The sequence below is a fragment of the Triturus cristatus genome, chromosome 2_2 (assembly GCF_964204655.1).
Source record: "Triturus cristatus chromosome 2_2, aTriCri1.1, whole genome shotgun sequence".
In the NCBI taxonomy this organism is placed as follows: Eukaryota; Metazoa; Chordata; class Amphibia; order Caudata; family Salamandridae; genus Triturus; species Triturus cristatus.
In genome coordinates, this window is record NC_140582.1 from 1,015,662,861 (window position 1) to 1,015,676,013 (window position 13,153).

General features: G+C 38.6%; 1 protein-coding gene across 5 annotated transcripts in view; it reads left to right on the forward strand.

Moving 5' to 3' along the window:
• SORCS2 (sortilin related VPS10 domain containing receptor 2) overlaps positions 1 to 13,153 on the forward strand; it is a 2,262,720-nt gene that overhangs the window by 496,922 nt on the left and 1,752,645 nt on the right. For all 5 annotated transcript variants that reach the window (XM_085642460.1, XM_085642463.1, XM_085642464.1 and 2 more), the window contains exon 2: positions 1,099 to 1,166. In XM_085642460.1, the coding sequence (XP_085498586.1) occupies positions 1,099 to 1,166 (68 nt within the window). The remainder of the gene's footprint in view (positions 1 to 1,098; positions 1,167 to 13,153) is intronic.

The window sequence follows — 13,153 nt, forward strand, 5'->3', positions numbered from 1 at the left end:
CTATAGTGCATGTCATTTTGAACCTTGCTTCCCTTAGGCTAACAACTGATTACCTTTAGTTTATGAAAAATTAAATGTGCTTTTTTTAATCATATGATTGGGAGTACACAACTTGAACAGTTTTTCTTGCAAATTCGGTCTATTATGTCTATGTATAATCATTGGTTTTTATCTTTTGTGATGTGGTGTTGAACTTTATAATCTGAACTTTCTTTGTATTTTTATGGATGTTGTCTGTGTACTAGTATTTATAAAACACTTTTTTCTGATTGGTAAATTGGTACTATGGTATTGACATTAAAAAGAGTAGAATAAAAACCAGGGAAAGCAGGACCAGAGACATCAAAATGTATTGTTGAGAAGGAGAACATTTTATGAGCACATCCAACTTGTAGGTGGTTGTCTGTTTAATCCGTTAACACCTTGTTCCACGTCTTAGTTATTAAATACAAGTAGGAATGTTATCTCATTCTGTTTTGCTTAAAACTTGGTACAATAGTCTTGTAAATATCAGAATATCTATGAGAACAGGTAGTTTGGTATTTGGCACATTTTTTACTTAAAAAGGTGACCTAGAAAGATCTGGGTGAAGTGCAAAATGTCTTAGATACTTCTTTCCACCAACAACCAAAGCTCTGATGCTCTTTTACCTACCCATACTTCCTATGCCAGCAATGTGGTTAACTAAGTTAAATGATTATTGCTAAAATATGAAACGATCTTTAGGTCCCATGTGTGAATCCTGCCTAGGCTCACTCATCCATCCATTCCTCTGAGGTTGATGAATTGAGCACCATACATGGGGTAAAAGTAAAACCTGTTGTTTGAAATGGCTGAAGTGCAGTATGAAACACTATATAAAACAAGTTATTATTATTGCTAGGATTAACAAATAATCTATTAAAAGTGCTTTTGCCTCAAAACAATGGCTTTGTGGTCAAGAATCCTAGAAATAGGAGAAAATTAATGAGCAGTTGCCCCCAGCAGCAAGGCACCATTCATGTACCATGCCAAGGGAGCCTGGCTCTAAATAACACTAATGCAGATGAACAACAGTCATTCATGTAAGCTTATTGTTCCTTTCTGTTTTATATGCAGGTGATCCTGATCCTTACAAAATACTACCACTCTGACATGGGAAAAGTGCTGGAAAGTTCAATGTGGCGGTAAGATTTTGAAATGGAAATCTCATTAATGTCAATGCAAATAGGGACACAAAAGGATGGAAGAACAGTTATCTCAAGATGAATGTTGCCTTCATGCCTTAACACCAGTATTGACTTTCACTTCTTTCATTGAGGTTGTATGTAAGCAGAGATGGGATTTTGGAGATGTGTACATAGATTTACCTCAACTTCCATACTTTTCTAGACTAAGAGTGAATCAAGACAAAATATGATAATACAGCAATATAGCAGAAATCCAATTTCTTGGTCATATGGTTTATGTTTTACTAATTGTATTGATGTTGATGGTTATACAATTTTATTGAATTCTCACAAGGAGAAGCTAAGTTGAGATAAAAATAGATCATAGTCGACTTATCTTTTGCTCTTCTTTATGAGTGAGCAAAAAAGAGTACTGATCTCTTTCATTTACATCTTATGCACTGCATGTCTAGTGAAACATCGTGATGCAAAACAGGTAGATCAAACAAACCAAAGGTAGGATATCTGAAATGTGATTGTGAATCTCAGTATCATAGAAGACATACTATTATAGACTGTGTACTTATTGTGTTTTCTGACTTGGACTCCTATGAATGTTACATATATTATTAAATATATAAAGATTGTTTAGCTGATCAATAAGGCTAGTCTTGCAATTAGAGAGATATTTGTAATATCACTGTCTTAAAATTATATGTGTTTTGTTTACTAATGAATTTCAAGAGGTGTAAAGAATGCTATGTGATCGACAGCTATGCCCAAGTTTTATCAACTAGCCTCTTTTTCAGTGTTTCTACAGGTTTTTAATGTGTGACAATTTTTCACGTCTCTTTTAGCTCCATTTTGGTCCATTCCATCACTCTGGGGTACACAACATAAAACCCAAGCCATCAGTAATGAACAGTTACAAAGTGGAATAACAAATAATGTGTTTTCATATTGTCATTATCCACCTGTTTGGATTATATATAAAATGATTTCCATTCAGAAATTGGTGTTTTATATCATGCAAGGTCTTGTGGGCAAATGTGAAACCTTGAACTGCAGAGTTTTTACAGTCATCCAGGCAGGGGTTTAATTACTGAATTACTATTCTGGAAACTGACTATAATACAGTTCGAATGAATGATCAATGATGAGTCTTATTGCACCATAAGTATCAAAAAAGAGTTTTGCAATTCTCAAATTGCGATTTTTATCAAATCACAATTAGAGAATCGCAAAATGCAATGTATGAAGGATTTGCAAAACGTTTTGCGAATCCTACATATTTCTTATTTGCGAATCTCAATTTGAGATTCACAATTAGGGAATACCATTCATTCCTTTGGACTAGGAAGCTCATAGGAATGAATGGGAAGACATTCTCAATTTGCGATTACCAATTAGAGAATCGCAAATTGAGAATGCAATTTCAAGGTTGCAAGGATGCCAAAAGGACACCCTGTTGCACCCCTGAAATAAGCATGTGTGCACATTTTGCGCACATACATGCCCGTGCGACATTTGCCACTTTTAAAAAATCTAAAAAGTGCTTTTTTAAAGAAAATCGCAAATTACCACCAACTTGAAGTTGGGGGTGCTTTGCAATTCCTTAAGGCCAAATAGTAAATTTCTGGTGCTTCCAGAAGTGCATTTAAGGAATCGCAATTTGCAATTCCTTAATTGCATTTGCAAAATAGAGAATCGCAAATTTAGCAATTCTCTATTTTGCGATGGCCTTTAGGGATGATACATCCCAAAAGGCTTTTTCCAATTCCCAAACGGGTCTCTTCTGAGAATCTGCCTGTTTGCAAACGGGAAAAAGGCTTGATACATATGGCCCATTATTCCTCAGTCAATATTTGTCACATATTTTCACAAAAAAGAGTCTTGGCTTCTAAAATGAGATGGACTAAACAGCATTAAAAATTGAGCACTGCTCAGCATAGTCTGAGCTGCAATAAACTATCATAGTTGAAACCATAGTCTGTGATACTTTTGGAAGTTGTTGTTTAGGAGATATGGTCTCAGGATACTGAAACATTGTGTAGGTATCATTAAAATTTGGTTTCACTTTCACTGAAAGTACACAATAAATATAGCTTGGGGAAAAATGTCCAAGAACAGATAAAGTAAGATACTGAGCTTGAAGTTGATTATATACATGGGATGAAATGGCACTGACTTGATCTATTTATTATGCACAGTCCTGTGTTGTTTACTTAAATTCATGTATCACTTTTTGTCCTCGGCTGATTGACATTTTGTGGGAGTCCATTCTGAATTATTCAGTATGTTTATTCTCAGCTACAGAATTTCCATACTGTAGCTAGGTGGGATTAGGTGATGTTTGTCTACTGTGCATCTTAATTAGAAACCAAGATTATGCATTCAAGGGCAAGTAAGCATACATTAGCCTTTGCATTAAAACAATTAGAACTACACATATTTTACATCCTATTTGCCATGCTTCAAAATCACATTCACAATATTAAAATTAAATGTGATTAGAAAAAGATGCACATTTTGGGATTGTAAAATAAATGTCTAGATTTGGGCCTTGCACATTAATATTTTACAGGTTGTAGTTCTTTACCACACCAGAGCATCAACATGCACATTAAAGAATATGCAATGTATTTTTCTCTATTTTATAATAAAATCAGTTGATGCTGAGTTGCCATGAATGATTTTCTCTTATAATGAAGGCCTAAACTGAGAAACCTTAGATTTCTCTTTATTTTAGTCTTCATTTATAGTTTACAGAGTATAGTGATTGGGAAGAAAAAAATTTTTTTTAGTGCCTGATCATTACACCACCTATCCGTCCCTGTGGAACTAATATACTGTCAGAGTAGCACTTTTTTCAGACTCTTTGTGTTGAAGTTGGATTCTGGTGACATAAATAACGTCTTTGTAAACCACATATATATAACCAGAAGCAAAAACTCTCTCTGTCTTTTGTAAGTTTTTGTCTCTTTCAATTGTGAGTACATGCTACCTTTAAAAAAAAAATGGTGTTGTAGATAAATCAGTCTTTGGAAAATAAGAAAAATCCTGGGTATCTGCTTGGCAGTATAGTTCTCTACTCATTTAGGGGAGTTCAGAGTCAGTGCTATATTAAAGTGTGTTTCTCTCAGACACAACATTGTATCATTAAAATAATTCTCGGTGCCTGGATTCCATTTCAATACAACGATTCAAAGGCAAGTGACAGCCTTAAAAAGTTTACATGAACTCGAGTCAAGGTCCTGCAGACCGCAACATTGAACTTGATTCCCTAGCAAGGACACTGTGAACCATAAGGAAACTGTTACTAAATGCATTCACCTTGGTCCACACCATTTCCAAATATCCATGGACTTCACTAGAATCATGAGGAATGTAGCTTATTTAGTGCATTATTCAACTAGGTGAAGTCTTTCCCAAACATCTCCACCTCTAGCCTTTCTTCCTTTAGAATACACTAAATGCAAACAAGTTTGGAGTTTGAATCTTGCACATCTAGCTATCCCTGCAAGGCTAGCTGCAGGTTCTGATAGATCCTGTGCTTAACAATGATGTCCACTGTCCGCATTCAAGAGCGACTCACACCAACAAATAGGGAAATGGCATCAAGATCATTCATGCCTTCATCATTCGGCCGCTGTATCCTAATCCAGGGAAGTAAGACTAAACACAGTGAAGCTTTGATTGTTTAATCTGGTAAAACCACTGATTTCCTGGAGGAGAACTTGACCATTCTGAAGTGTGGGGAAGCAAGGAGGTGTAAATTCAATGTCTTGGCTAGTTACAGTTCTACAAGTGCATATTCTGGTCACCTTCCTGGTATAAAATGTCATTTAACACTGCTTGAATGTTGTTTCCAAATGGCACAAGCTTAAAAAAAATAGGCTGCGTTACACAAATGCAAAGACTTACCCTAATCAAAAGAGGGTTATGTTTCAAGATGTCTCTTCTGATAGCACCCTTATTTTCGATCACATGTATATTTGAGTATTTAATATCATACACTGAGGAGTTTAATTGAGCTAGTTGACAAATATTTGAAATTAGTGCATGAGGAAGAAGCAAAGACAAATATTGCATCACACACTATGGAGATGTGAACTCACAGAAGTGCAATCAATTCTAGAGATGTTTTAGATAAATTGGGGAGGGCGGGTTAGAGGTGGAGCAAATATTGATTTGAATCCTTTAAAGAGGTGAAACGTTTATTGCAGAATACAGGGGTGGTGAGAAAGCTAAATGTAAGAATGTGACTCAGGCAAGAAATAGGAAATACAATGAAAAGAAAATAAGAATAATTCTGAAGTACAAATTAAGGTATAGATTGGACCACATGGATAGCGGGCATCCGCTTTGGTGGAAGATTCATGCTCAAGGGTAAGGATGACAAGGGCAATGGAATTATAATTAAACAGATTACCATTCAAGGGTTAGTAAATAATAGCACAAGCTGTAAAGTTGCTTTCCCACTAAGTGAGGCGAATCATTAGAGATAGAAAGGGAGCAATGGGGATAAAATAGTTATATCTTGGAAAGCATGAAAGTGTTTGCATGATATCTGGCTGCTGAAAAAAGAGGACGCTACATTGTCTGGATATAAAATAAATCATGGCTGACAGACTCAGCAGAATGATGTGAAATACATAAAGCATAAAAACAATCTTCTTCTTTTTGTCAGCACTTGTGTACACCATTTTCAATAGATTCAATGACTTTGTTTCTATCTCAGCCTGTTCTGAAAATAGTGGTATGTCCATCTGTTGAGGCAAAGCAACTTCTCAATTGGCACCTGTAATTGAAACATCTGCAGCCAGCAAGAAGGTTGCTCTGATAAATACAGTCTTGTTATAAAGTATATCTTAAATATAAGCAGGGTAGGGTTTCTCCTGATTCTCTTTTTACCTCTTGAGACTTCTAACATTCCTCCCTTCACCAAGCTTCTAGGGACCCCTGCCTCCATCTTCTACATGGAATGTCTAAGATTCATCCTAGGCCATATTACTACACTATCAACAGGTAATTGCTTGATTGCATTATTCAAAGGTGGACCTTTTTGCCCTTCAATCCAGTCTTATCCCTAAAGCTATTTTCTTGGTTGGCTAGAGTTCGGTTTAAGCAAGTTCAGTGCATGTGTCTTTTCAGTGAATATCCTAACTTCACCTGAGAGACATTGTCAGCAGTGAAACTGCACCAGATAGCCATTTGTTGGAATGATGCATTTTACAATTTAATGTGACATAGGAAAATATACTTCATAATGACATGTCGAAGTAGAAATGAAGGCATGACCTAGCAAAACGAACCAAAATCAGAAAGATTGCACATGTTAAATATATTTCCTGACTTGAAATGTATGTCAAAGGAGATAGGTGAGCTCACACGTTTAAAACCTAGTGTGGGTAGGGCATCCGAATAGGAATTCATAATGTACATAGAAGTTTGATTATAAATGGTTTACATGCAACCTTGAAAGATGGGGCCCAATGTAAGGAAGTAGCTGTTGCTTCTACCTTGAGAGTAGGAAAACTGAATCTTGCTTATTTTTGCTAATGGAGTAAAAAAAAAGTAAACAATCATCCTTAAAAGAATAATTACTGGTAATTGCTCTCAGCATCATTATCCTCCATTTGCTGTGGCGTTATAGAATGGGACCAACCATATGGAAGTTAGCCTTGATCCTTCCCCACAGGGATTGGCCTAGTTGTTTGGATTTGAATATCCATTTAGAGGTGAGTTCAAGATTTATTTGCATGTGATTGGGCTCTATCTTGAAGGGCACACATTAGCTAAAGCAGTGGAATGAAATTTGCCAAGAGTAATTACCAGTGGTTCAGAATTATTCAATAAAATTGATGCAGTCTGAGTGACCCCACCCTAAGTAGTAGGGGAATGCAAAGACGTGAACCTGGTGTCACATGGTCCAGGTGGCCATTGTTGTTTTCCCTATGTTAGCATGAGCCCATGGCGGATTGTCTTCTGCTTTGCACATGTTACTATACAAACATATTTTGCTTAGTGCCACACTGCAACTTTCACACAGAACCTGCTGTTGTTTTTACATTCTATTCTTTTCTGGGATTTAGTCCGAACAGCAATGCAGCTTGTTATTCTGTTCTGGTAAGACCCCAGCACCTTGTAAAAACACGCAGATACAGCTGCTGTTTGGGATCATGTACTTTGGTCATATAGGTATATACTGGTGATAACACACAGTTAGAGAGGGACCTTTCCAGAGAAGGGGGCGTGACAGCACCTGTGATGTGGATCTTCGATCTATAGACGGAGGTACAGGGTCTGCTGCTAAACACCCAGAGATCTTCTAATATATAATCAAGGGAGGGGGGGGGGGGGTTATCTCCCCCTGTCGTAAACAATGACAGCACCTTTTATGACTTACGGACTACTTGCTATGCTAACCGTATTTGTGTTAGGCATTTTTCTACTTGTTGTGGCACGTATACTGCATTCTAGAGCCCATAAATTAAAATAAACATTTGGAAATGTTCTCGTGTCTTTATCTGATCTTATTGTGGACTGGTACGAGAGTGAGAGCGAAAGAGTGTGTCCTGTAACCACGATTCCTGAGAGGGTTGGGAGTGTTGTGTTCTGGGGTGTCTAATTAGTTGTTCCTCTGTGAGAGTGTGGGAGGGCAAGTGACACACTATAGCTAGTTGGTCCCCGGGCTCGTGGGTACTCAGGTGGTAGGATTACTCAGCCCCTGCCTATTAAGGTTCCATGATCCCAAGCATAGTTCTTTGACTCTGCAGAATCCCTGCAGCACTGGAGCTCATTGCGCCATTGGGGTTGCATCTGACTGATGAGGCTGAAAGGGTCTGCTTGTGTGTCTGTTTAAAGAGGAACATTGTTAGGCAATCAAGCTGGATTTTTCTCTTTGGAAAGTGGCCAAGATTTATTTGCAATCCGTTTACCCTTTATGTAATTAAATAGATGCCCTAAATAATTCCATGAAATGTACTAGATTGATTTAAACCTCTTTTTGCCGTTGTTCTTAGCACCACAGGAGCATGCTAGGATGAAGAGCTTCATTTGATAATAAATGAGTTAAAAAAGGAATTTTTGTAAATTGAATAGGGTAGGTTTCAATCCAGAGATCTCTGATATATAGTTGTAGCCCATAGTCATCATTCCTAATGATCAGGCCAGCACAGAGATTTATTGTACTGTGTCAAGGAATGAGTATCCATTCATAAACACCGAATACAATAGTCTAATTGGCTGGTAGGCTAAAATATGTGTTCTTTTGGAAAAGGGAGGCAGTAGCATGTACTGTCTTATGGATCCTGCATGACCATCTGTGTCCCTCTATCTTCAAAGTTGTGAATTCTTCATTAATAGGTTTATGCCTGTGATTCAGTTCTTCTATCACTGACACAGGTGGTCCTGTACTTAATGTACTATGCTATATGCAGTTTAAAATGGATGCTATAACCAGTAATCAGAGATGCTCAACTCAGTGGTACTCAATTAATCACCCTCATAGGCGTGTCATTGGAGATGAATGTGTGACTAGCAAGCCACATGGATTTCCAAAGCAGGTGATTTATTCTCAGAGCTAACACTTTGATTCTCAAAATGGGCAACATTTCCAGTTCAAATTAAATATGTAACTAAGGAGATCCTTTCTATATATTTAAATACTGTGCTTATTTTCATCCTGTTTCATTTTACCGTTTTCTCCCTTCTCAAAACACAACGCTAAGAGATGACTTGCCATACTGCTAATACAATATCAAAAACAGTGCCACCTGGCATACAGTATGCACATGAACAAATAGGAATTCTTGTATGATATCAAACACTTACATACACCGCACTTACCTGTAGGTATTGGATAGCTGATACAGTTCTCACTTCCACATTTACATAGGCAGATGGAACACAGCTGAAATCAAGTGCCTGTCTTTCTAGAGTGCAAGAACGCTTACATTGGCTGTTTTGCGGAATGTTATGAAGCCTGAAGAAAATGGCTTTCTGGGGTAGTGGAGCTCAAAATAAGTAAATAATGACTGTGTGAAGAACTGGAACTTTGTCAGTCAGTCTTCTAGACTGTTCAAAGTGTGTGTGTTCTTGTTTAGTTCAGTGGCTCTCAACTCGTCTTTGATTGTATTGCCCTGCCGATCTATTTTATATGACTACTATCTGCTAGCTAATTTTATTTTGTGTCCCCATGGGCTCTTCAGAGTATTGCATCTTCTTGACTGCCCCTGGGCTTGTCTGCTGCATTTCCCTGGCAATAGATCTTTTATTCCTCTATTGAGCTTATTTAACAGATATGCATCTTTCAATTATCACTTAGAAAATCTTAAAATTGCTTTTGAATAAATCGAAAACCAGTTCATGTTGGAATTTTTACTTTTCTACAAGCTTCTCAATCAGTGAGATAAAACACTATTATAAAGTATAGTCAAGGGCATTGAAAGTGATGGTTTTAGATGATTCTGCAAGGGTGTGGAAGATGGTGTGCTCCACCACAGCACGACCAGTCCACGCTTCGTTTAACATTGAGAGATCTCTCCAGCCCGCACCCTGTAACTGCCGGTGGGTCTCTTCTCTTCCTCCCGGTATCTGCACAATACCTTTCTATCCTTCTTCCACCGCATTTCTCCATCCCTTTTGTGCTTTCCATCTTTGTCCCTCCACTGCGAAACATCTCTTCTCTCCTTGCCCAATGTCTCAGTGAGGGCCGTCTTAACAGCATTATAGGCCCCCGAACAAAGCAGTGCACTGGGCCATGCCTACACAACCACTCACAGGAATAAAAATGTTTAACGGAAAATTTGTGTTAAATTCTGGTCTGCATGGGGCCCATATGCTCAGGGGGGCCCCTGGTCAACTGCCCAGCATGCCCATGCGTTAAGACAGCACTGGTCTCAGTGTCTCTCCATTCCTTCTCTTTGCATATGTTTCTTTCTGCGCTTCCTGCCTGTTCTCTCCACTCACCAACTGCTTGTCTGAAGTTTGTGGCAATGTTGCTGGCAGGTGCAGGTCAACAGTTGAGGCATGGGTTGGGTTGGGTAAGGCACATTACCAACGTACTATGCACATAATGACTACTATTCACACACCATGCCATTTTGCTACAGGAGGACTTTGTCCTTGGAAGACCTAGGGAGAGAAAATGGAGAAACCCAGGTGAATACAGGATTAATGGTCATCAACATCATTAGGCAACATATAATGTAAAATTATTGTGCTTCAAAAATGGATATAGTGATATATGGTGTAAACATGTGATCATCATTACTTCGTACCTACAAAAGGCGTAAGGCACCACTTTTGCAATGTTGTTTGCAGTCAGCTTCCAAATAAAATAAATCATCTAATCAAACAAAACGGAAATAAAAAGAAATATTTAGCACTTATTACTGCCAGCAAGAAAGGTGTCAGTATCAGTAATATAGCACTGACATCCAATAGCCAGGCACCCAACCCAAATTGATTAAAACAATTGAATGGATGTGTATTTACAGACATAGCACGTAAAACATTTGAGGCAGGACACTATTCTTTTATTTATGGAAAATGTTATGTCACAAACCAGCAACCTGTTAATGCCTAACAACAGCCAAAATAGGATGTGAAGTGGTGGGGCAATGTTCCCTGATGCTGGGATATTTTCACGTTACTCTTTGATTCAGAATTACCGATAATTACGTGATTACTTCTGGTCATGTGATTTCAGGGAACATCTTACTACGAAAGCACATTTAGCTAGCACAAGCGGCTGCTTGCACTCGCTATTTGTGTTATGGTGCTTTGAGTTCTATTTCTTAGCACAAAATGCATCCTTGTGTCCATTTTGGAAGCGAGGGTGCATTTTGCACTAAGAAACTAGTGCTAAAAGTTAGGGGTAAATTGGGCAAAATCCTACTCCAAGAGCACATTTAGTGAGTGGCTGCTTGCGCTCCTATTCACTTTCTGCTGCATTTAGTGCTATGCCCATTTTGGACACAAGGGGGCATTTTAGTACAAAAAGCACTAAATGCAGAATTACTTTTCTTGCGTCTCGGTTCTACATATCATTCCTTCTGTGGTCAGTAACAACAAAAGCAGCCATTCTAAACATTTGATCTGTCCACCTTTGTAAGCTCGGGCATAAGGGTCATTCCATTTAGGGCAATGTCCACTGTGTTACGGACATCACTTCTGCTGCAATCCAGATTCCCTAATGTTGTCATATTCCAGGAAAGGCACAGAGCAGGTCTTTCTGAACTCACGTTTGGACTTGATGAGGCTCATGTGGGAAGGCAGGGAGTTCCATATTCTGGCCATCCCCACTGTGAAAGACCTGCCTCCCATATGGGACTTAGAATGACGAGGTACACAGAGCAGGCGCTCAGTACAGATACGAATATGTGACGTTACAACGCAATCAAAATGATCGCGGTACGTTACATCGCAGTTTTTACAACGCAAGTCGTTCCAACGACTTGCGCTGAAGGGCGCTGGACTTAGGAATAGTATGATTTGCTATTCCAACACCAGTCTACATACAGTAGGGAAGGTGTTGGAATAGTAAATCATACTATTCCTTAGGTTAGAGCATCATCCAGCACAAGTCGTTGTAACGACTTGCGTTGTAATACCCGCGATGTAAAGGCATTGCGATGCAATGCCCGCATGGTAATCGATGTTTCCCTACAGATACATGTACAAACCATCTTTCAGTCTCTGCTACCCTTTCAGTCTCCTCTGCCAAGTCATTTCAGATGTTTTAATATGAATTTAGAACTACAAGTAACTTTAAAACGGCCATATGGAATGGTCTAAGCACAGGTGACAAGACATCAAATGGTCAAAGTAACTAGTGGTATGATGGAATATTTGTGTACCAGCTTGAGTATGACAGCCCATTGTTGAACACCCTGCATGTCATTCTATCACTTAGGGTGGACAGCTATTATATCTTGAATAAGTACACTCAGTTGGTACAAAAGCTGGGGTCAAAGAGTTTTTTTAGGGGCTTACCACTGGTGCTGTTCGTGTCTCTTCTTACACCACTCCAACATTTCCTGTCTCTTTATCTCACTCTTGTAGGTTGCTTTTCATTCATTCTTTCTCCCTTATTACTGTTTGACTATTGTTCTCTTCCTTTCTGCTATTCCTGCCTTTCCCTCTTTTACTGTGTATCAAAGCCTCATTCTGAAAAAGTTATTACGGTCCCCAAAGAGTGATTGTTCCCCTTATTCAACCCTTGGACAAATTAGGCACTGGTGAGTATGTCTCAGTTTGAAAATCTTTTGATGGCACAAGTGTCATACTTTCACTGGAGAAACATTTGAGAAATCTTTGACAGTAATGTAGCTGGCAAAAGGGGATTATTATTTATAAATTATAATTGTGAACTTTTCAACTTAGTATATGTTTCCCTCACTGTAAAGCAGTTATATTGATAATGTCTATTACTCAACCCTTCTCTGGCTACTAAACCTTTACACCTCAGGCTCCGTTATTACATCGACTTGTGTTCACCTCATATCTTTGTTGTTAGACAATGCCGGGCTCCTGGTTGGAGCACCAAGGCATAGACAGTGTTCAATTTGGGCCTGTGGTTTCCGGTGTTTGGCACCAGCACTTAATTGTCAACACCAGCACTTATGACAGTCCTCCACATGGTGGAGGTGTTTGTCTAATTTAGAGACGCAAACAACAACAGTTGTTTATTAATTCAATATACATTAAAATGACTAATAACAGCCACAAAAGCCATTCTTATAGCTGTGGGTTGCTGGAATAGTCAAAATTGTCACTCTTGTCTGGGTGTGATGGTTAGTAGTTGTGTTGTCACTGTAACTGCCAGCACTGACAGCAGGAATGAGTGGTGCAAGTGGAAGTGGCCTCCAGGCGAGGATCCTCACATTTATTTATTTATTTTACAAACTAAGCACCGGATAGATGTGGCACTAGATTATGGGTGTGGATGACACTAGGTGCATTAGTGAATAAGACATGGCATGTTTTCCTTTAGCCTT